Source organism: Cetorhinus maximus, chromosome 14 (genome assembly GCF_964194155.1).
Source record: "Cetorhinus maximus chromosome 14, sCetMax3.hap1.1, whole genome shotgun sequence".
NCBI lineage: Eukaryota > Metazoa > Chordata > Chondrichthyes > Lamniformes > Cetorhinidae > Cetorhinus > Cetorhinus maximus.
The window spans coordinates 76,699,732-76,724,939 of record NC_135892.1 but is presented as its reverse complement, the minus strand read 5'-3'; the positions used below and the strand labels follow the sequence as shown (position 1 = coordinate 76,724,939).

Genomic DNA, 25,208 nt, shown 5'->3' with positions numbered 1-25,208 from the left:
GGAACATTTGATGGCACATTCATGCCTTTGCGTAGCTTGAGTGGGCAGAAAGGCTTCAGAGGTCCAACTCCAAGCATGTCAATGGAGCTGCAGCTGAACGGTCTCAGCTGTGGAAGAATGCTCACTATTGACAAGCTTTTCCAAATGTGTGGCCTCTTCCCTCACAACCCCTCCCCCTCCCACCCCGGTACTGGGCCCTCCAGCCCTTAACCCTCACACCCCTTCACTCCTCCACCCACTCCCCATGCACCATTTATGCCAGCTCATGCCAACCCATGCCACCATTCATCCCCAATGGCTCCTCATGCCTTCCATGCTGGCATACCCCTCCACCCACCCACAATGGCCTCTTATGGCATCTATGCCAACATTGCTAACCCATGCCCCTCCACTCATCCCCATGGCCCCTTTTGGCCCCATGCCAGCTTAATGCTGACTCATGCCAACTCATGACCCCCAACCATTACCCTTTATCAACTCATCTAATTTCCACCATGGGCAAACCTCGGGATCCAAGCTGAGTTGAAATAAAATAAAATTCTAAGTATCTATTACAAACTTCACTGCGCAAAAAAAAACTCTCATTGATAAAAACCAATTCAATATACTAAGCCATTGCTTAAAGTTGTGGTTGTGACTTTAAGTAAAACAACTTTAAGTTAATCATAGGTTCCTATAGAAATCAATGTTAAAGCCAGAGTTAGTTCCTTCAGACGTTTCTTGCCTAGAAAAAACAACGCACAAGTTGAAATATTGTGCCATATCTGTGCAGTACTGTGCTCGCTTACGAAACTTACAAAAAAAATAATCACTAAATATAAAAGAAATATAATACAGTCCATAATTTTTAAAAATACACTCACTGTACAGGTACAGGTAGATTGACCAGGCTTCATATGGTGGCAGACGTTGGTCTGTGCAGCTGAAGTCCTGACTACTTGCACTGACCAACCTCTGCCACCAGATGGAGTCCAGGACTTTAGTGGGAATTCAGCGTGGGTGAAGGCAACAGCGGAGCCAGAAACAGAGCCATAAGTCAGGAGAAGAACAGACCTTGGGCTCTAAGGTAAGAACAAAGAGCAGGAGGCGAGGTGGGAGGTAAGGCCAGGAGGGTAGGAAGAGAGGCCTGGGAGGGGAGGCAAGGCCGGGAAGGAAGGGCAGGAGATGAGGCCTGGGAGGGAAGGCGTAGCAGGGGAACAAAAGCGGGAGGCAAGGCCTGGGAGAGGAGGTAAGGCCGGGGATCAAGGGCCAGAGATGAGGCCGGGGATCAAGAGCCAGAGATGAGGCCCAGAAGGGGAGAAGGCCGGGAGCCAAGGGCAAGAAGCAATGCCAGGAGTTAAAAGCGGCAGCAGGGAAAGAGGGATTGAGAGCAAAAGTGGATGCAGGGGGGTGGTGGGGGGGGAGGTTTTGTACGCAGACAGGCCACAGAAAAAGAAGTCTGTGGCAAACGATGTTAAAGTGAAACTTGACAATGTCAAACAAATATACTAACACTACTTTATTAACAACATTTAAGCGAAACAACATTAAGTGAGTCGATGGGAAATGAGGACTTACTGTACATTTAATTTCCCTCAAGTACTTAATCCCTTATAAAAAAAACCCCAGACATTTGTATTTATAGCCTACATCGAAGACAGCTAATCCCGTAATTATCTCTTGGAGTTGTCATTCAAACTGTGAATTTAAAGGCCCCCCACTGTGATAATGACAGAAAGTTAAGTGACCTAATGGAAGTTTTCGAAACAAGGAGAGGTTTTGATAGAATAGATTGAACTAAACTGTTTCCTCTAGTGAGTGGGTCAACCAGAGGTCATAGAATTAAAACCATAGTAAAAGATCTAGAGGAGAGGTGAGGAGGATTTTTTCCACTCAGAGAGCTGTGGAGATCTGAAATGTCCTACCTGAGAAGGTGGTGGAAGCTGATTGCATAAATAATTTTAAAATGGAGTCAGATAGGTACTTGAGGGTGAGGAGCTCACAGGTTTCTAGACAAAAACTGGGATGTGGGACTAAGCACCATTGCTGCTTCAAAGGGCCAGCGCAAACACAATGGGCCTAATGGCCTCCATCTGTGCTCTAAGTTTCTATGCACTGTAAGGTTCTATGACCTGAGCTTGGGCATATACAGGACATAATTTCCAAGTTTTCAGTTGAGAGGACAATTGGAAATGTAGCAAACAGTGAGGAAGATAGTAACAAGACTTCAAGCAGAGTAGTGAAATGAGTATACACATGGCAGATACAATTTAACACTAACAGTGCATTTTGATAGGTAGAATGAGGCGAGGCATTATAAACTAAATGGTACAATTTTAAATGGTGTGTAGGAACAGAGGGATATAGGGATGTCTGCTTGTAGATGCCGGGGCAAGTTAAGATGGCTGTTTAAAAAAATCACTTGGGGTCCTTGGATTAATAAACAAAGGCATAAAGTACAAAACAAAGGTGTTTTGCTAAACCACTGGTTAGGTCCCAGCTACAGTATTATGTCCAATTCTGGGCACCACACTTTAGGAAGCATTAGAGAAGGTGCAAAGGGGATCAAAGGTGCAGAAGGAATCAAATTTGGGAAGATGTGGTAAACCAAAGGGTAGGGACAAGGTAAGAGAGAAAGGTACTAATATGGGAAAGGATAAACAGACTTTGACAGGAAGGGACAAAGGGTACAAATCTAAGAGTAAATCAGCAGATAAGGCTAGACACTATAAAAATAATAAAAGGACAATACTAAAGGCTGCGTATCTAAACACACATAGTATTCAAAACAAAACAGATGAACTGATAGCGCAAATAGAAATACGTTAAATAAGTATGATCTGATAGCCATTACAAAGACATGGCTCCTGGATAACATAGTTTTGGACCTGAATATTGAAGGGTATGTGACATTTCGGAAGGACAGAAGTTAGGAAGAGGTGGAGAGGTGGTTCTGTTAATTTATAATGGTATTAGCACATTAGAGAGGGATGACCTAAGTTCAGGAAACCAGGATGTAGAAACTGTTTGGGTTGAGGTCAGCAATGATAAAGGCAATAAGTCACTTGTGGGAATGGTGTACAGGCCCCCTAATTGTAACTATACAGTAGGACAGAGTATAAAAGAAGAGATAATGGGAGCTTGTTAGAAAGGTGCAGCAATAGTCATGGGGGATTTTAATCTACATATAGACTGGAAAAATCAGATGGGCAAAAGAAGCACAGTTGAGGAGCTAATAGAATGTTTCCAGCATAGTTTCTTAGAACAGCACGTTCTGGAGCCAGCCAGAGAGCAGGCTATACTAGATCTGGTATTGAGCAACGAGATAGGGTTAATTGATAACCTCCCAGTGAAGGCAGCCCCTAGGTAGCAGCAACCATAATATGATTGAATTTTACATTCATTTTGAGGGAGAAATGAGTGCGTCCAAGATTAGTATTTTCAACTTAAATAAGGGCAATTATGAGGGCATGAAAGCAGATCTAGCTAAAGTGAACTGGCAAATGAGGTTAAGGGATAGGTCAATAGAGGTTGAGTGGCAGACATTTAAAGGGATATTTCAGAATACACAGAATATATACATTCCAGTGGGAAAAAAAATTCCAAGGGGAGGGCCCACCATCCGTGGTTAACTAAAAAAGTTAAAGACAGTATAAATTTAAAGAAAAAGCATATAATTAGGCAAAGGCAGGTGGCAGGTCAGAAGATTGGAAAGAATATAAAGAATACAAAGTATGACAAAAAGATTAATAAGGAGGGAAAAATTAGAGTACGAGAGAAAGCTAGCTAGTAATATAAAGACGGATAGTAAGAGTTTCTATAGATATTTAAATAAGAAAAGAGTTAACAAAGTGAGCATTGGTCCCATAGAAAGTGCACCCGGGGAGTTGATAACGGAAAGTAGGGAGACGACAGACAAATTAAACAGGCATTTTGCTTTGGTCTTCACTATAGAGGACACAAGTAACATCCCAGAAATAGCTGTAAATCAGGAAATGGAAAGGATGGAGGAACTCGGGGAAAATTACAATCACCAGGGAAGTGGTATTGAACAAATTGTTAGGGTTGCAGACTGACAAATCCTCAGGTCCAGATGGACTTCATCCTAAGGTCTTGAAAGAAGTGGTTAGTGAGTGTTATGATCCCAGCTAAGGTTACCACTAGACAAGCCTGATCCTAAGTTTTATTTTTGTTTGTTTAGATACGTGGAGAGCGGTTACTGAACAGAGTCACCGCATCAGCTAATGAACTTTTAACAGAAGTGTAAAACATTTAATAAACAAGAAAAGATGAACTATATTACAATACTCCTTCGCCCACAACTATACCTTTACAGATATATACAGATTTGTAGGGAAAACACAAGTTACAAAGCTATCTTATACTCTAATATTTACAGTAGGTACACAGTCCGTGCAAACTAATAGGCACCCTGTGGTCTGATACTCCACAACCTGAAACCAAGTGACAGGTGCCACATCAACCAGATACTATGGCTCTCTCCTCAACTCCCCCCAGATGCTTATCACACCATAAGCCAACTGGTCACACTGCACTCCATCTTTTACACAAGGGTTTTCAATCTCCACTTTCCAAGAACTCACCTTGGAATCTTCTCCCAAACCAATGCTTTCTCTCAGATGCCATCCACAAGGGTTCACCTCCAGGGTTTCGAACTCTCCTTCAGATGTTCCCCTTCCTTGGGTCACCACATGCATTCAAGTTGTCTTGCACGCACTCTCTCTCACCGACTCAGCTGTTAATGGTACACCACTGCTTCACATGCCCATAACAGAGTTATTGACGTTCAGCTGTCTCTTTGGACCTTCTTGCCTCTTGCAAGCTGTTCTCACTTTAAATCTGTTTTCTGAAGCTTTTGTCTCCTTAAACCTGAAGCTTGGAGCCTTTCTCTCTTCCCCTCACTCTTAACTTCATTCACAGGACCTTTTCCAGGTTCCTGTCCTTCCTTTGACTAGAAGGTCTGCTTGGGACTTTCCCCTGTTTCTGTCTCACTACTTTGGCCTTGGGACCTTTTGGTTCTTTTGGGAAATCTGCTCTCACTCTGCAGTTTCCTCTTCCAATGCCTAGTCTCCCTACAGTCCTGACTTCAAACTGAACTTCAAACTGCTGTTACTAGTTTCTTGTATGTGTGTCTGTTGGAGGGATCTGCCTCTCTGGACCCCTGTTGCTAGGCAACAGCTCAGTTACTCTACTCTTGTTTGTTCAACTTAGCTGCAACAGTCATAAAACTCATTAGAAATACAGGCACCTTTTGAAGTGAAACTAAAACTCAACTTGACCTTTTTCTTAACATACAAATGCAGAAATACAAATCCAACTTAAGCTTTAAAGCTAAAACTCATTCCTAACACCTACAATTACAAATATAACTTACCTAAATAGTCTCTATTTTCGAACAGTGAGATAGTTGATGCATTGGTTTTAATTTTCTAAAATTCCCTGGATTCGGAGAAGGTTACACTAGATTGGAAAATGGAGGGAGACAGAAGGCAGGAAACTACAGGCCAGTTAGCCTAACATCTGTTATGCAGAAAATGTTAGAAGCTATTATTAAAGATGTTATAGCATGGCACTTGGAAAAATTCAAGGCAATCAGGCGAGTCAAAATGGTTTTGAGAAAGGGAAATCATGTTTATCCAATTTATTGGATTTCTTTAAAGGAGTCACATGTGCTGTGGATGAAGGGGAACTGGTGGATGTACTGTATTTAGATTTCCAGAAGGCATTTGATAAAATGCCACATCAAAGGTTATCCCGGAAAATAAAAGCTCATGTGTAGGGGGTAACATATTGGCATGGATAGATGATCGGCTAGCTAATAGGAAACAAAGTGTAGGCATAAATGGGTCTTTTTCTGGCTGGCAGGATGTGATGAGTGGTATGCCATCAGTGCTGATGCCTCAACCTTTTACAATTTATATAAATGACTTGGATGAAGGGACCAATGGAATGCTTGCTAAATTTGCTGACAACACAAAGATAGGTAGGAAAGTAAATTGTGAAGAGGACTTAGAAGGCTACAAAGTGACATAGATAGGTTAAGTGAGTGGGCAAAGATCTGGCAAATGGAATATAATGTGGGAAAATGGGAAATTGTTCATTTTGGCAGGAAGAATAGAAAAGAAGCTTATTATCTAAGTGGTGAGAGATTGCAGAGCTCTGAGATTCAGCGGGATCTGGGTCCTAGCGCATGAATCACAAAAGATTAGTTTACAAGTACAGCAGGTAATTTGGAAAGCTAATAGAATGTTATCATTTATTGTGAGGGGAGTTGATTACAAAAGTAGGAAGGTTATACTTCAGCTGTACAGGGCATTGGTGAGACCACATCTGGAGTATTATGTACAGTACTGTTCTCCATATCTAAAGAAAGATGTAATGCGTTAGAAGCAGTTCAGAGAAGGTTTCCTAGACTAATACCAGGAATGGGCAGGTTGTTTTATGAGGAAATGTTGAAACAGGTTATACTTGAATCCACTGGAATTTTGAAGAGTAAGAGGCGACTTGATTAAAATCTTTAAGATCCTGAGGGATCTTGACAGGTTGAACGTGGAGGGGATATTTCCTCTTGTAGGAGAAGCTAGAACTAGGGGTCACTGTTTAAAAACAAGGGGTCACTCATTTAAGAGATGAGGAGAAATTTTTTCTCTCATAGGTTAATGAGTCTTTGGAACTCTCTTCCTCAAAAGACGGTGGAAGCAGGGTCTTTGAATATTTTTAAGGCAGAGCTAGATAGATTGTTGATTAACAAGGGGGTGAAAGGTTATCGGGGGTAGGCAGGAGTGTTGGCTTTAGGTTACAATCAGATCAGCCGTGATCTTATTGAATAGTGGAGCAGGCTTGAGGGGCAAGTGGCCTACTGCTGCTCCTAATTCGTATGTTCAATTTACTAGAATGGTACCAGGAACGCAGTTACTTCAGGAGGAAAAGTAGATTAGCTTGGTTCACAATACCATTTCAGTTTTGGTTGAAGAAGTCAGCCCATTTGGTCTCACTGTTTCAGAATACCAGTTCTAATGTGTTCCCATAATGGCAATTAGCTATTTCTAAAATGAGCTTGGTGTGCTGGCCTCAACCATTTTGCCTTGGTCATCTTGGTAAATACAGTTTCCTGACACGCATCCTAAATTTCCTTCACAACCTTGAATCTGTGTCCTTTGTCTTGCCACTTGTCTTTTGTGCACCTCCTCGTAACTCATTAGACAGCAAATTTGGCATATATTATGGAGGAAGTCACTTGTCTGCCATTTTGTTCGCCAGAGCTGTGATGCTAAAGATTCATGAAAAACATCATATAGCTCCTTCACACCTTATGGGTTGTGAGAAGGAATATTCAGTTGATGAATTCCAATGTCCACAAGCTTTAATAAGAGGTCTTGTAGTTTGACTAATAACTACTTTGTAATGTTAAATGAAGAGAAAGATGGCAATACTTACATTGATTCTGATAATGATGCACTGTATTTATATGTAGTTGAAAAACGGCATCTCTGTCAACATTAGCAGAGCAGCAAACACCCTACAGGATCAATTGAAAGTAACAACAAGACTTATAGTAGGCCCCAAGCAGCATAAATGTCACGAAGAAAAAGGTTGTTGGCGTTCATAGTAATTTTCAACTTCTGATTCATTGTGTGGGCAAAGTTTATGATCATATGTCAGCATTCATACATCAGACATGGATAATTAAGTGACTGTGTAGGTGGATATTTACAGTACCTCATCAGCTTGGCTCAGTCGCCATGGAAGATTAAATGTCACACATTGTTTAAAGTACCAGAGCAAGGCATTCTGCTTTGTGAAGACTTTCCTTATGTACTCAGAAATGCCTGTGTTTTGATTGCTCCCACAATAAAAAAGAGAAAACCAGTGTCAGATCAGATTTCCAATGCCTGTCATTGAAAAGGCTTACTATAAAACAAAAAATGTAGAATTTCAAAGGCATCATCAAGGAAGAAAAGTAATGGGTTGACAGTTTCCGGATCACCTTATGCAGAAATTACTCTCATTTTTACATCAATCTGGCCAATGGAACTTAGACCAAAATTTCCTCCAGAATTCAGTATGTAAAAACCTGCATTAAAAAAAAGTGCAAATCCATCGAGACCGACAGGGGTACTAGCAAGTGGGCTGTTGCTTTTGAAATGGCGCAGCAGGCTTAGAGCTTTTTGCCTATGCTACTCCTCTTCCTCTTCAAGTATTATGCAGAATGATGATATGGCCATTAGCCATTTCAGCTGCTTATTCCTTCTGAGCATGTGGAAGGCAGAAAAATTATGGGTACATTGAGATTGACAGTACCTTGCTTAAGTATGGCACACGTTTCAGTAAGACATTTTATTAACTTATAAAGAAAAGCACTATCAAACTCCAGAAACATCAGTTACGTAATTAACGGTGACTGTGGAGCATGCTTTGCCTAATGTTTTGGGTATAAATCTACATTAGAACATTACTGGATACTTGCCTGAGTTGTTCTTTTGCATGGGTGGGGTGTGGTAGGGAGGGGTTGGGGTCATGGTACAGGAAGGGTGTTGGCTCAGTAAATGAATTGCAAGAAGTTTTGGCAAAGAATCTTAGAAGGGGTGCATTTGATCGAAGAAATTCACATGATGTTTTAGTGCAAAACTGGCATCAATCAGTTACACTTTCTCATAAAAAGTGCACAACATTGCTCTTCTGTCAATGTTATGCCAATAAGTTCCAGGAAATTCCAAACCAATAAGAAATTTGGAAAATATAAGTAACCCATTTTCAGCATGAAGTAAAATTAAAAATCATTATAGATATATTTGCCGTGGGGTGGTTTCAATTGAGAATACAGACAAAAGAGTTAATACAATTCAGGCATTTTACTGATACCAGTGCACATAATGAGACATATGCTGGATTCTGCACCATCTGTTCAACAAAAATGTTAGTGGGATAATAAAGGATGTTAACATTACTGTTAAGGGTATGATAAATAAGATTATACAAGGGCTACATGTAGTTAATAATAAAAGCACGTACTACTGAGGTGCAGCTTTAAATAATGGAAACATTGTCAAAGATAACTTTTCCCCTTAAATCTAACAAGTGTCCCAAGAATACAAATAAGCAGATGCTTAAAATGTGAGAAATATTAAGAAATATGACACTTAGCCCCAGCTGTAGTTTGATGAAAGATCGCTATGCATGTGTGTCAATCCATGTGAACCTTGCAAGAATTGTAATTCCACAATATAATATGGCTCTTTTTACTTGCCATTTTTTTCCTTTTCCTTCCTCTTCAGGAACTGTTGCATTCTTTTTGGGACATAGTTTTGAGTGTTCAGGATGCACTTCTTGCCCCAGGTCATGTATTCGCCCTGACAGCTCATGATAGTTAGTTATTTCATTCCAGGGTTTATCACCGCCAAGGCCAAACCTATCCTGGCCTGATCTATACCTACACATAACCACACATCAAACAGAGATTGATGGATAGTATTCACTTGATCAACAGTGGGAACTCAAACCACATTTCCCTGCTTGAACATAGAGTGCTGAAGCCAACTGTAACATCCCTACTTCTGTTCCAGTTGAGATCAGATAATTTCAGTCTAGGATGTTCTTGATCTATATGGCTTTGCTGTTCAACAAATAAATTCACTGAGCCATGGGAGGTGGGGTCCTGAATATGCAAACTTACGAATTAAGAGCAGGAGTAGGCCATTTGGCCTCAAGCCTGCTCTGCCATTTGATAAGCTCATGGCTGATCCGATTGTGGCCCTAAATTCGGTGGTCAAGCCATGCCACAAAAACAAAATTACGTACTTACAAAATATTATACTGCACAACAATTACCTGATCTGTGAAAACAAATGAATTGTGACTTCCAAATGAATAAATGTATGTTATGGTGTGCTTTCTGATATGGTGCATGGCATTGTAGCTTTCAATGGTAGGAATATGTAGATGGAATCATCAGCTAGAGTTTTAGTCCATACATCGGTCTACAATGGGACATCAGGTAATTTTGTGAACAAATTAATATGTTGGGGCATGTAAATCTATACAAAATGAGATATTTCAGTGAACAGTTGGTATTTCAAGCTGTTGTTTGCTTCGAGTGCTTGGGATAGAATGTATCCATCACAACAGACTCCTGGAAAATTATCAAACGCATTCGCGATGATGTGTGAATCACAGCTACCTACGCTAAAAGAGAACTTAGTATAACCTAGAAACTCAACTTTAAATGTAATATATTTGAAGGGTGAGAAACATAAATAATTGAATTCTGAGCTCAGGGTAGGGGAGTCATTGTCAAGTGCAGGAGCATGGCTTCCTGAGGGACCCTCTGATCGCACTAGTGGGTCCCTCCGTTGGGCTCAGGATGCCTGAGGAGGGGCCACCCCCACAAGACTGCAGGCATCTTCTGCAGGATTTCCATGGCATTTGCCCACGTGGTTTGGCCCCCTTCCATCACTGGTTGAATATCAGTGACGGTGCGATTGGCCTCTGGGTGGGAAGGTCACCCTTGAGACTTCCTGCCCAGGATTTAATCGGGGGAGACAGGAAGGCAACGGCATCTCCACCCTGCTCCTTCCCACCCCATTTTATGGCTCTCCCACTTTCCAGTCTGCCTCTGGAAGAGCATTAAATTCCGCTGAAATTAAGCTGAAGAATCAGCTTAAATGATGTGCTGAACTCTATGGAGTAGGGCTTAGACAAAGAATCTTTTTATTTACAGATAAGAGTGCCATCACTGAACCAAGGTTGATACCAAATTAATCATTTGAACTTGAAGCAAATAAATCATTGGGATCCGATAGTTTACATCCCTGGATCTTAGGGGGAAATAGTGACGAATAGCTGAGGCTCTGAGTATTATCTTTCAAAATTCAATGAATGTAAAGGAAAATTAAGCCAGAGAAATAGATGATGATAAATATTTCCAAAAAAATGAAAGCAGGCGTTTAAGGTTTGATTATTGAATGATTTTAGGTGGAAATCCATGCCATCATGGGAAAATACTAAGAAGGACAGCATTAATCAAGCGGCTCAGTTGAACAGTTGTGAGGTGGCACTGTCCCTTTAAAGCACAGCCCTGGCCCTGGGGTGGCTGTGCCTTTAAGGCACCCACGCAACTGCCTATGGAAATAATAGGCCGACGTATGGAGGCGGCGCGCATGCGCGCTGGCGTCTTCCGTGATCGCCGCTCTCCCACGACACAGAGCCGGAGCTGAGGGGAGGAAGGAGGCTGCAGTCGGCAGGGGAGACACCTTCACCCTCACTATGTCCTGCAGCCTGCTGCATTTCTGCTCCTTCCAGGATCTCGGGATCGTCCGTGATATCCTCTTCCCTCAAGTGAAGGAGCATTCGAGGAGCGGCGGTAGGTGGAGCCCTGGTTATTTGAGGTGATGCTGAGGGGGTGGGGTGGACACAGACAGGGCCGGGGGCCTCACACTGTCTGCGGCGGGGATGATCCGGATGCTGCCTCTCAGTCTCTTTCGGGACATTGAGAAAGGCCTCCGGCGAATGTCACTCGAGTCTGGAAGTAGAAAGCCGGGGGTTGTCAGCCACGGCACTTGGGGCCCAGTCGTATTTTCAGTCTGAGATCATAAACTTTGGTTAGGTAGCATCACATTCAGTTCAAAGCTGTTGGGTAAGATGCAATCAGACACCAGTTAGGGAATGGGATCTCACTTAAGATTGGCCTAGTTATTTTCCCTTGAGCTGTTTGATCAATATTTGTCAAGGAAGTAATATTACTAGGCATATTTTATTGTAAACATGGGTAGGGTAACCCACAGGCTATTTATCATCATGAACAGTTGTATAGATACTGCTGGATGTTGATGTTCCCAGTTTAAGCAATGTTTTGATGGAAGCTGTTGGTGCATTATACCGATCTAATGTTATAAATTTGAAATGAGTGCCCAAGGGATACAGTGTACGATAGCCACACTTTGGTTTTATCTGGTGTTTACCAAAAATAATGAAATTACATTTACCGTTGTAAACAAGTGTTAGACAATTTTGGCAAAAGCAAATGGAGTTTAGATCATGTTACTACTCAGGACATTTATATAACTATTCAACTTTGACTTGTTCCTAGATGAGTTATGTAAATTCCATTTGAGGTAAGCAGATAGAATAAAGCTATGTTAATAGTGCAAGGTGGCAACAATAACAGCTTATGTTTGTATAATGCCTTTAATGTAATGAAATGTCCCAGGATGCTTCTCGAGCATTATAAAGCAAAGTATGACACTGAGCCACCTAAAGAGATATTAGACTAGATGACTAAAAGTTTGGTCAAAGAGGTAGGTTTTAAGAAGTGTTTTGAAAGAGGAAAGTAATGTGGAGAGGTGGAAAGAATCCCAGAGTTTGGGGCCTAAGCAACTGGAGGCACAGCAAACAATGGTGGAGCAATTATAATTAGGAATGCACAAAAGGCCACAGCTAAAGGAGTGCAGATATCTTGGAGGGTTTTGGGTGGAGATTACAGAGATACTGAGGGGAGAGGCCATGGAGAGATTCGAAAACAAGGGTGAGAATCACTTCAAATCTACCCTAGATTTAAGGTCTTCTCTAATTTTTCAAATTGATTGTATGGTTATAATGTGCCTATGAATATGTTGTTTACAATGACTTCAATTCTGAACTTAATGTCACCAATTTGTAACTGGAAGTTTCGGTTGCAATTACAATGTCTGATATCAAAAGGGAAGATGGTGCATCAGCTACTGGAGTCTCCAGGCCTGTAACTAGCTTATTCCAGTTTTTGGGATCAACAGCAATGCACTGACAAAAGCTGACAAATGTTGGTCTTCTGGCATAAATTCCTTTCAAAGACAGTTTACTTCGGTGCCCGATGGAGCATAAAGACCAGACTGGGGCACTGAAGCTGTCTATAGCCTCTTGGCTATTTTGGCATTAACTTAATATTTGAAGCGTGTAAATTAATTATGAGATTTAATAATTTAACCAGTATGAGCTTTGATTTTGTTTTTGTCAGCAGTGACCAATCTGTGTTTATGGACTTTGATTTTTTTACATAAAATTGCAAAAGATTTGCAACAGGAAACGGGCAATTTTGTTGGCGTTTATGCTCCATACAAACCACCTCTAACTCTATTTACGTCATCTCTAGTTATTCACATATACTTCTAATTCTCACTCATATTTAATTAGCTTGCCCTTAAGTTTTAAAATCGTGCAGGCCAAGAGGAAAATGCCTCCATTGCCTGTGCTGGTTCTCGGAGAGACCTGTTCAGCCCCTTTGCTTTCAGATATCTAAAGCTATTTTGATTCTGCTTCTACTATTGCTAATAGATTATTTAATCTCCTAACAGGCCTTTTCCTCTTTTCCCTCATTATCCTTTTGCTAAATTTCTTCCCTAAGCTTTTCTTATTTATTCACTCATGGGATGTGGGCAATACTGACAAAATTAGAATGCATTTTTCATCCTTAATTCTCTTGAGAAGGTGGTGCTTTGCTGTCCCTTAAACTGCTGCGGTCCGTGTGGTGTAGGTGCTCCCACAGTGCTGTTAAGTAGGGAGTTGCAGGAATTCAACCCAATGACCATGAAGAAACAGCGATATATGTCCCAAGGCAGGATGGTGTATGACTTGAAGGGGGACTCAGAGGTGATGGTGTTGCCATGTGCCTAATGCTCTTGCCCTTCTATGTGATAGAGGTTGTGTGTTTGGGAGATGATGTTGAAGAAGTCTTGCCTTGCCGAATTGTTGCTGTACATCTTGTACATGGTACGTGCTGTACTCTGGTGGCAGAGGGAGTGAATGTTTCAGATGGTGAATGGAGTGCTGATTAAGTTGACTGTTTTGTTCTGGGTGGTGTAAATGTCTTGTGTGTTGTTGAGGCTGCACTTATCAAAGCAAGGGAATATTGCATCATACTCCTGACTTGTGCTTTGTAGATGGCGGATAGGCTTTGGGGAGTCAGGAGGTGAGTTACTTGCTGCAGAATTCCCAGTCTCTGACCTGCTCTTGTAGCCATTTTTGTGGCTAGTCAATGATAATTTAAATAATTATTTCATCCTGTTACGAATTAAGCCACTAACAGAAGGAAGAGGCTTCATGAATATCCCCATCCTTCGCTGGCATCTATTCAACAATATGGAAAATTGCATTGGTATTAATTTGCACAAAAAGCAGGACAAAACCAACTCGGCCACTTGCTTGACTTAACAACCTACTCTAAATTATGAGCAAAATGATGGACAAAGTCATCAACTGTGTTATCAAATGGCTCTTACACATCAAGAAATTGTTCACTGACAGTTTGGATTCTGCCAGGACCACTGGCTCCAAACCTCATAACGGTGTTTTTCCACACAGATGAGCTGAATTCCAGAGCTGAAATGAGAGTGAATGCATGAAAAACTAGTTTTTGAATTGGTAATCATGAACCTATTGGATTGTTGTAAAATGCCAACTCATGCACTAATAGCCTTTATGGAAGGAAATCTGCCATGCTCACCCGATTTGGCCCAGGTTCGACTGCAGACCCACCGCAATGTTTCACTTTTCAATGGCTAAGTAAACCACTACCATTACAAAAGGTCAGATTTGGACATGACAAGGCACCTTGTTCAGCTGACTTTGCAATGTTCTTCTCATTAACAGACAAGTCAAGTAAACAGTCTGACATTGTCATACTCAGAATCATACCTTTCAAGTAATGCCCACATTCCTCCATCACCATCCCTGGTATGTCTTGTCCTACTGGCAGAACAGGCATGCTGATGAAGACAGAACAGTGGTATACAGTCTGGAGGGAGGGATCCTGGGAGTCCACCACATTGACTCTGGCACCCATGAAGTCTCATGGCATCAGGTCAAACATGAGCAAGAAAACCTTATGCTGATTATCACCTGCCAACCTCCTTCAGCTGATGAATCAGTACTCCTCTATATTGAACACCACTTGGAAGAAGCACTGAAGTAGAAATGGGGCAGAATGTACTGTTGAATAGTGACTACTAACTAAGCTGGCTGACTCCTGAAGAACATAACTGCTAGACATATCTTGCGGCAGGTAAGAGGGGAAAAACCCACTTGACCTCATCCTCACCAGCCTACCTGTTGCAGGTCTAAATGACAGTTGTGGTCAGAGTGACCACCTCTCAGTCCGTGTGGAGACACAGAATCTTTACACTGAGGGCACTGCACTGTGTATGGCGCTGCTGCCATGCTAAATGGGATAGATTTGGAATAGATCTAGCAGCTCAAAACTAGATATGCATGAGCCACTGGGCCATCAGCAGCAGATTTCTTTCATCACAATCTGTAATCCCATGGCCCGACATATCTCACAATCTGCCATTACCATTGAGCCAGATGACCAAACTGGCTAAGTAGGGAGTGTAGAAGAATATGCCAGGAATGACAACACCAGGAGCACCTGAAAATGAGGTGCTAATGTGGTGAAGATATAACATAAGATAACTTCCATGCTAAACAGTAAAAGCAGCATGATGTAGATAGCTAAGTGGTCCCACAAGCAGCGGATCAGATCAAAGCTGTATAGTCCTGCCAGATCCAGTTTTGAATGATGGTTGACAATTAATTAACTTAATGGTGGAGGAGGTGCCAAAAATATCCCCATCCTTATTAAAGGGAGAACCCAGAAAATCAGTGCAAAAGATAAGGATGAAGTGTTTGCAATCATCTTCATCCAGAAGGACCATGTTGACTTCTTCCTGAGGATTGAGGAATCTAGAGCATGGGCACAGTCTCAGGATAGGGGTGATCATTTAGGACTGAGATGAGAAATTTATTCAATCACTTGTGAATCTTTGAAATTTTCTATCCCAGAGGGTTGTGAATACTCCATAATCCACTATATTAAATGCTAGGATAGACAGATTATTGGTGTCTCAGGAAACCGAAGGATTTAAAAAATTCATTATTTTTCATTCATGGGATGTGGGTGTCGCTGGCTAGGCCAGCATTTATTGCTTATCCTTAATTGTCCTTGAGAAGGTGGTGCTGAGCTGCCTTCTTGAACCGCTGGAGTCCCTGTGGTGTAGGTACACACACGGTGCTGTTAGGGAGGGAGTTCCAGGATTTTGACCCAGTGACAGTGAAGGAACGGTGATGTATTTCCAAGTCAGGATGGTGATTGACTTGGAGGGGAACTTCCAGGGTTCCATATGTCTGCTGCTCTTGTCCTTCTAGACGGTAGTGATCGTGGGTTTGGAAGGTGCTGTCTTAAGTAGCCATGGTGAGTTTCTCCATTTCACCTTGTAGATGGTACACACTGCCTCTGTACGTCGGTGGTGGAGGGCGAGAATGTTTGTGGATGGGGTGTCAGTCAAGCGGGCTGCTTTGTCCTGGATGGTGTCAAGCTTCTTGAGTGTTATGGGAGCTGCACTCATCCAGGTAAGCGGGGAGTATTCCATACACACTGCTGACTTGTGCCTTGTAGATGGTGGACAGGCTTTGGGGAGTCAGGAGGTGAGTTACTCACTGCAAGATTCCTGGGCTCTGACATGCGCCTGTAGCCACAGTATTTATATGGATAGTCCAGTTCAGTTTCTGGTCATGTGGGGAGCGAGGGGGAAAGTGGAGTTGAAGCCCAAGACCAATCAAGGTCATATTGAATGGTGGAGCAGACTCGATGGGCTGTACAATATACTCCTCCTATCTCTTGTGTTCTTGTTCTAGGTCTCCAGCATCATAGATGTCAGTCTTTAGCCAATTTGGTTGACTCTGTGATATCAAGAAATGACTCACTGCAATGGATACAGCAAACGCAGTGGGCCCTGACAGCATCCCAACTGTAGTGCTGAAGGCTTGTGCTCCAGAACTAGCTGCATCCTTAACCAAGCCATTGCAGTACATCTATGACATTGGCATCCACCTGACAATGTGGAAAATTGCCACAAAGCAGGACAAACCTGGTCCAGCCAATTACTGTTCCGTCAGTCTACTCTCAATCATCAACAATTATGCAGCAATAACCTGCTTACCAGTGCTCAGTTTGGGTTCTGCCCAGGCCACATGGCTTCAGAGCTCATTACAGCCAAAGAGCTGAGGCTGAGGTGAGGTGAGAGTTGCTGCCCTTGACATCAAGGCAGCATTTGACAGTGTGTGTTATCAAGGAGCCCCAGCAAAATTGGAGTCAGTGGAAATCGTGAGTAAAGCTCTTCATTGGTTGGAGAGATACCTATCACAAAGGAAAATGGGTGTGGTTGTTGGAGGCCAGTTATCTCAGCCCCAGTACATCACTTCTATTGTTCCTCAGGATCATGTCCTAGGCCCAGTCATATTTAGCTGCCTCATCAATAACCTTCCCTCCATCATAAGGTCAGAAATGGGGATGCTCACTGATGTTTTGCACAGTGTTTGATATCATGCACAACTCTGCAAATACTGAAGCAGTCCCTGCCTGCATGCAACAAAACTTGGCCAACATCCAGGTTTGGGCTGATAAGTGACAAGTAACATTGACACCCACAAGTGCCAGAGAAGCTGAAAGAAAAAAAGTGCCAGGCAATGAACATTTCCAATAAGAGAGAATCTAACCATTTCTAATACTATTGTTGAACCCCACCCCCTTCCCACAACCATCAGCATCCTGGGAATTACCATTGACCAGACTCTAACTGGACCAGCTACATAATTACTGTGGTTACAGCAGCAGGTCAGAGGCTGAAAATTCTGTGGCATGTGACTCACCTCCTGACTCCCAAAGCCTCCACCATTTACAAGGCACAATTCAGGATTGTGATGCAATAGGCTTCACTTGCCTGAATGAGTGCAGCTCCGACAACACTCAAGAAGATCAACACCATCCAGGACAAAGCAGCCCGCTTGATTGGTAACCCATCCACCATCTTACATGTTCACTTCCTCCACTGCCACACAGACTCTACAAGATGCACTACAACTTGCCAAGCCTCCAACATCTTGAAAACCCACAACCTCTGCCATCTAGAAGGACAAGGGCAGGCAATGCATAGGAACACTACCACCTGCAAATTCTCTTTCAAGCCTTGCACCATCTTGACTTGGAAATATATTGCTGTTCTTCACTACCACTGAGCAAATATCCTGGAACTCCCTTTTTTAACAAATTTTTTTTAGAAATTTGGGTGTATCTACACAAGAACTCTTGCGGTTCATTAAGGTGCCTCATCACGACTTTCTCAAGGGCACTTAGGATGGACAATAATGCTGGCTTTGCCAGCAAAGTTCACAACTTGTAAAATAATTTTTTTTTTAAATTGCGCAAGGCCATCAGCTTGTTTTTTCTATGGATCTTTTACTACTGCCAAGAGTGGTGCCATTTTTCCCCCCTCTAACTTCCATAGTCATAATGCATATCTATTGAGTGGAGGGGTGAACATACCTCTTATTCCCCCCGCCGAGCTTTTTGAGGATCTTCTCGAGAGCTACTTTTTGGTTTTCAGGGGCCCCTTGAAGGTAAAGCCTGCATGAAAGGATATTAAAGAAATGAGAAACTGAGTGCTGGGAAGGTGGCCAAGAATCCAACAACAATTAAACAGTTTTCTTTCATTCACCACACTAACACACTTCTATAGCAGAAACATTTAAAGAAAAACCTAAGGGAAACATAAAAAAACTGGATTTCCCCCACAATACTTTTTCTCCCTCCACCCTGATCTGTCTACTTTAAACTTTACTCAGAAAATAATTTATTAGATAAATATGAAAGAGGAAGAAAGCCATTGGAAAGGATTTAATAATTTTCCTCTATTGTTTGACTATTGTTGTTCCAGCAGTAGTTTGTGAACTTGAAAGCTAGGCCCAGGAGAAGGGTTTTAGAAGGAAAAATAAAGATTAAAAACAGTTGGGAGATCCCATACATACCAAAGCTGTAAATGTCAAAGTGAACAATGTTGCTTGTTGCCCGCATACTTTTTCTCTTGCCGTGAGAGGCTTCCTTCTCCTCCCAATCCACCATCTGCTTGCTCACGCTCTCTGCGATCTTTCTCACATTCCCTTTCTCCCTCGCAGGCTAACACAGCCGGAGCTGCTTTACCTGAACTGGATCCGCCACCATTTTGACCTCCCTCTCTCCGCCAGATCCGTTGATGGTGGTGCTGACATCCCAATTTTCTTCTTTTCCTTTTTATATTGAACTAGGATTGTTGTTGCAACTGAACTAGGATTGTTGTTGCAACTGAAGAGGGGCAGGCTACTGTGCTGTACCACAAATCACATTAACATGCTGTGTCTTAAGGCTTCCCGAGAGGACTAGAATTGAAATGCCTGTGGTTCAGATGATCAGCAATGCCTTGGACTGCACTTTGGTATTGTCAACTGCTAGCAGATTTTTTTTTTGAATTGCCGAACTGAATAGGCTAGTACTTTTAGGTAACCAAGCAAAAGAACAGGAAGGGATTTTTGACTTTTTTTTATTCATTCATGGGATGTGGGCATCGCTGGTTAGGCCAGCATTTATTGCCCATCCCTAATTGACCTTGTTCAGTGGGCATTTAAGAGTCAACCATGTTGCTGTGGATCTGGAGTTACATACAGGCCTGGTAAGGACAGCAGATTTCCTTCCCTAGAGGGCATTAGTGAACCAGAAGGGTTTTTATGACAATTGACAGATTTTTAAAATTTAATTCAAATTCCACGATCTGGTGGGATTTGAACCCCGGGTCCTCAGAGCATTACCCTGGGCCTCAGCGACAATACCACTATGCCACCGCCTGCCCCACATTCACCTCAGCATGTGATAATGGCAAGTGGGAAACATGAGCATGTGCTCATTTCACTGCTGCAGAGTATAGGAGAACTCTCAGGCACTGTCTCATTGATTATTTATGTTTTAAGTACCACTGAATTAATTCTCTGAGACAGAGGATTGTGGTTTCAAACTCCACATCTAGGGTCTAGGTTTTCCAATGGTAAAGCCAACCAAGATTCATTCATTTTAGTGTGTTGCCATTAGGTTTATAATCCAAAAATTTAGGCAATAGTATCTTCAGTGACTATTTCAACTATTTAATAGTGTAGTCACATTACAAATGTTTGTACAAAGTGTTTTTGGCTTTTTAACAACAGAACATTTGTGGTCAGTAAATCTGGTGCGAAGGGACTAACTCACTCCAGGTTCAGGCTGCATTTATAGAATAAGAACAGTGTCAGTGCAACATGAAACCACATTGTCCCATTGTTGCTACAGTTATAACAATGCTCACTAACTCTTCCATCATTACGAAGCAGCATGGTCATGCTGATGAAATGTGTGTTGCTTATTGAAATCGCTGTAGATGTGTAATTGATGCTTTGATTATTCTTTCTCTTACAGATAAAGAACACAACTGGGAAGATGAAGACTGGGGAGCATGGGAAGATGGTGAATTGAAAGAAACTGTACGCCTAAACCGTCAATTTTTTTTCTCTTTGTTTTAAATTGTTAATTATCATCTGATTGTGTTTTGTGGGATTGGTAAGCACCAATTTATTTCATTAAGGAGCTGGTTGTACATTAATGGTTATGGACCTGATGGGGCCAGTTATTCCTGGAATTCCATGGAGATCAGTCTAAAAATTATTGCTCTCCACCATCGTATCAGAGAATCCATCGAAATTTGCAGATGTTATGAAGGTATAGAATGGTTGCAGCACAGGAGGAGGCCATTTGGCATGTCATGTCTGTTGGCTGCCTGCAGGAGCAACTCATCTAGTCCCACTCCCCCACCTGCCTCCGCCAAACTCTCAGGCAGTGCATTCCAGATCCTAACCACTTGCTGCATAAATAAAAGTTTTTCCTCATGCCGCCGTTGCTCCTTTGGCCAATCATCTTAAATCAGTGTTCTTTGGTTCTGGATACTTCTGCCAATGAGAACAGTTTTTTCCTACTCTGCCCAAACCCCTCATAATTTTGAACACCTCTATCAAATCTCTTATTCTGCTACATGGAGAACAGCACCAGCATCTCCGACTTATCCACATGACCTAAGCTCCTCACGCCTGGAGCCATTCTCGTATGTCTTTTCTGCATCCTCTCTAATGCCTTCACGTTCTCCCTGGGAAGTGGCAGCATAGTGGTATTGTCACTGGACTAATATTCCAGAGTCCCATGGTACTGCTCTGGGGACCCAGATTCAAATCCCACCATGGCAAATGGTGAAATTTGATTTCAATAAAAATCTGGAATTAAAAGTCTGATGCCCACGAAACCATTGCCGATTGTTGTAAAAACCCATCTGGCTCACTAATGTCCTATAGGGAAGGAAATCTGCTGTTCGTACCTGGTCTGGCCTGCATGTGACTGTAGACCCACAGCAATGTGGTTGACTCTTAAATCTCTCTGGACAAGGGCAAGTAAGGATGGGCAATAAATGCTGGCTTAGCCAGCGACTCCCACATCCCATGAACGAATAAAAAAAAAAAAAAAATTTCCTAAAGTGTGCCCAGAGCTGGATGTACTACTCCAGGCTGAATCAGTGTTTTATGCAGATTTGTCCTAACTTCCTTGTTTTTGTATTCTATGCCCCTATTTATAAAGTCCACGATGTTGTAGGGCTTATTAACCACTCATTTGTGGACATATCTCCAGGTTCCTCTGCCCCTGCATCCTTTTTAGAATTGTACCCTTTAATTTATATTGCTCCTTCTCTCTCTCCCTCCCAAAATCTATCACTTCATATTACTCTGCATTAAATTTCCTGTCCGCCATTCCACCAGCCTATGATGTCCTCTTGAAGTTTATTGCTATCCTCCTAGCAGTTCACAATACTGACTTGATTTTTGTCTCAAATTATTGTTTCTGAAAACTTTTCCACCACCGAAGTTAAACTGATTGGCCTGTAGTTGTTGGTTTTACCTTTGCGCCTTTTTCTAAAACAGGGGATAACATTTGTATATGTGCAGACAGACCAGGCCATAGTTGAAATAAAGAGCTGCAGTCAGATTGTGGTGCTTTCAGGGGGTATGTGTGGACTAATATTTGGCAGATGTGTTAAAAAAAAATGCAGCATTGTAAGCATATGAGAGAAACCCCATATTAATTGTGTGATGACCGTACCGTTCCTAAAGTGATTTTATTGATTTGGAATAAGCAGAATAAATACAGAGAATAAACAAAACAGCATCATCTCTGGGTGGAGATGCAACACCTGCCTCTTACTTCAATTCTCCACAATGAGTTCTTATAAGAACATAAATAAGAGTAGGCCATTTGAGCCTGCTCCGCCATTCAGTAAGATCATGGCTGATCTGATTGTGACCTTCATTCCACTTTCCTGCCTACCCCCCATAACCCTTAACTCCCTTGTCAATCAAAAATCTGTATAGCTCAACATTTAATATATTCAAGGACCACTGCTCATTGGGAGGAGAATTCCAAACAGGAATGACTCGCTGAAAGAAGAATTTCCTCCTCATCTCCAACTCTATTTTTCCTCACTTATATTTTCTATCACGTCCTGCGTTGTCATTTGATCATCCTGTGGTCCAAGTTCTGTGCCTCCGCTAACCTGTCTCATATTGTTCACTCCATCTGAAAATACACTTGATTAGTATGTAAACTGGCCTTTGGATTTTGTAAAGATTGTAATCTCATCATCTCCCTTGCTTCCATTGATCAGTAGCCCTCAATCTGTGATCAAATGGTAAACAGCCCACACAATATGATCAAACAGGAAAACAGAAAATGCTGGAAATGCTCAAGACCAGGTAGCATCGATAAGGAGAGAACCAGAGTTAATGTTTCAAGTCAATGGCCTTGTATTGGAACTGGAAAAAGTTAGAGATTTATTCTGTTTTGACCAAGTACTGAGGCAGAGGAGGGAGGAATGCAGGGGAAATAAGATAACAAAAAGGGTGTTGGTGCAAGATGAAAGGAGATGGTAATGGGGACAAGTAAAGATCAGTCTTGAGGACATGTAAATCTGAATAATGGGATCATCACCAACAGCTGCTGTCCAAACAAAAAGGGAGCAGAGGTTATGATCTGTAATGGTAGAACTCAGTGTTAACTCTGAAAGACTGTAAAGTGCCAATTAGAAATCTGAGGTGCTGTTCCCCGATCTTGCTTTGACCATCATTGGAACAATGTAGGAAGAGGAGGGCAGGGATCAGAGTGTGAATGGAGCTAACAATGACAAGCAACTGAAAGCTCGGGGTTATCTTTGTGGACTGAATGAAACTGTTCTGAAGTGGTCACCCAATCTGTGTTTGGTTTCCCCAACATAGTGGAGAGCGCATTGTGAACAGTGAAAGCTGCACACTAAATTGAAAGAAGTACAAGTAAACTGTTGTTTCACCTGGAAGGTAAAAGGGCAACTGTTGCATCTCCTGTGCTTGCATGAGATGGGGAGGGACTGTTGAGATGATTGAAGAATGGAGCAGGGTGTCACAGAGAAGGGGCCCTTCAGATTGCTGAAATAGGAGGGGACGTGAAGATATGTTTATTGGCAGTGTTGTGCAGGAGGTGGCAGAAATAAGTGAGGAGGGTGGGATGGATACTGAGTACGAGGGAAATTTAATCATGGTTCTGGAAAGGAGGGTAAGGAGTGAAAGCAGAAATGCAGGAAGTGGAATGGACATGATTTTTGCCTGACCTGCTGAGTATTTCTAGCCTTTTCTGGTGTTTTTTATTTTTGATTTGCAGCATCTGCAGAATTTTGCTTTTATGTGATCAAACAGGATTCAGTTTACTGTTGCATCCCCCAAAACTTATTCTACCTTAATGTTGTGACATTCAAAATTTATTAACCTTCATAAGAAAGAATTTTTTGCCTTATGTAGCACTTTTCTTGACCTCAGGGCAACCCAAGGTGTTTTGTAGCCAATTAAGTACTTTTGAAGTGCAATCAGAGTTTTAATGTAGTATATGAATTCTACCATTACCACACTGCCTGCTTTAAGCTAATGCTTGAAAATATCTTGCATCCTTACAATGCCAAGTTTGTACGCACCATGCAGGTTTGCATGCTTAAGGCTGTTGAGTGATTGAAAGATCTTGGGGGTGGGGATGGTGTTGGTGTATGATTTACTGAAGATCTGTGACCAATGTTGCAAAGTTATTGTGTTAGCAAATAGGTTATTAGTATGTATTGCTGGGATAATTAGATATAAATTAAGAAATACTATCCTTATCATATACAAGACTTTGTCCAATTTTGGACCCCTCATGTTTTTGGGGATATCGAGACCTGGAAAAGGGATCAGTGGATGGATGGTTCAGTATCCCACTTGATTGGTTCCTAGTATAAGAGCCATTGGCTGTCTGGACAGGCTTAGATAACTGGAAATATTATTGAGATTTCACACATAATGAAGGGATTCAATTCTCTTGAGAGATTTGCTTTTTTTTAACACTTGCTGTGAATCTGCTGCATGCACCACCAACTTAAAGGTCTGTGATTCTCTGTGAAAAGAGTTATGCCTTACAATATAGCTGTATGCTTTTGTAACTTATACTTAACACTCCATAGTCTTTGCTAACTCTCAATTTCTGAAGTCAAGCTTCAGAAAGTGTTAGTAGCCCATAACTCATCATATTTGACTTGTGACTTTTATCTGAAAATTTCATCTTCCATTAAGAATTTGTCAAGTTTACTTTTTGGCTGCTAATCCACTTGACTTTTCAGTTTGTTCAATGGTGACTACAAATAGAAATACTTCCTGCCACCTCTTAGTCTATGTGTTTTATAGATGTGACTTGTCACATCATCCCCATTCTCTCTAAAATGAGTTTTCAAATGCCCTGTATGCATTCCAAACCATTAGATCCTACCCTCATAAATTAAAGCTCTCAGCTTGGATATCATCCTGGCCATTTTCCAATGAACCGTCTCCAAACCTCCACCATCTGTGGGCACCAAAACAGAATGCAGTGTAACTTGCTGTTAATTGCAGCCAGAAAATGAGACACTGCTTTCTAGCGTGAAAGATGGAGCAAGTATGGATGCTAGTGACTTACAGCCATCCTTGTGCCACACCCACATTTTTTTGATCATTCATACCAATTTTAAGAAACCTTTGACCTGACTATCTGCTGCTCATCAACGTAGCCCCGCCCCTCTCCTGAAAGCATTTACAATGCAAATTGTTTACACAGGCTCCAAATGTGTAAATTTTCATTCTAGTTTCTATGCACATGAGCCTTTGAATTTGTAATTCTTAAGAATTAGTTGTAAATATAATAGTTTGGTGGCACAAGAAATGTGAAGAGTTAACTGTCTGTAAAGGTTTTTTAAATTCAAGATGATCAGGCCAGAATAAAA

At 41.8% G+C, this 25,208-nt stretch overlaps 1 protein-coding gene across 1 annotated transcript in view; it reads left to right on the top strand.

The window, feature by feature from the left end:
* Positions 1–11,159: 11,159 nt before the first annotated feature.
* rab3gap2 (RAB3 GTPase activating protein subunit 2 (non-catalytic)) overlaps positions 11,160–25,208 on the top strand; it is a 112,322-nt gene continuing 98,273 nt past the window's right edge. Inside the window, exons 1-2 of the mRNA XM_078557097.1 lie at positions 11,160–11,359; positions 20,282–20,346. Of these exons, the coding sequence (XP_078413223.1) occupies positions 11,263–11,359; positions 20,282–20,346 (162 nt within the window). The 5' untranslated portion in view covers positions 11,160–11,262. The remainder of the gene's footprint in view (positions 11,360–20,281; positions 20,347–25,208) is intronic.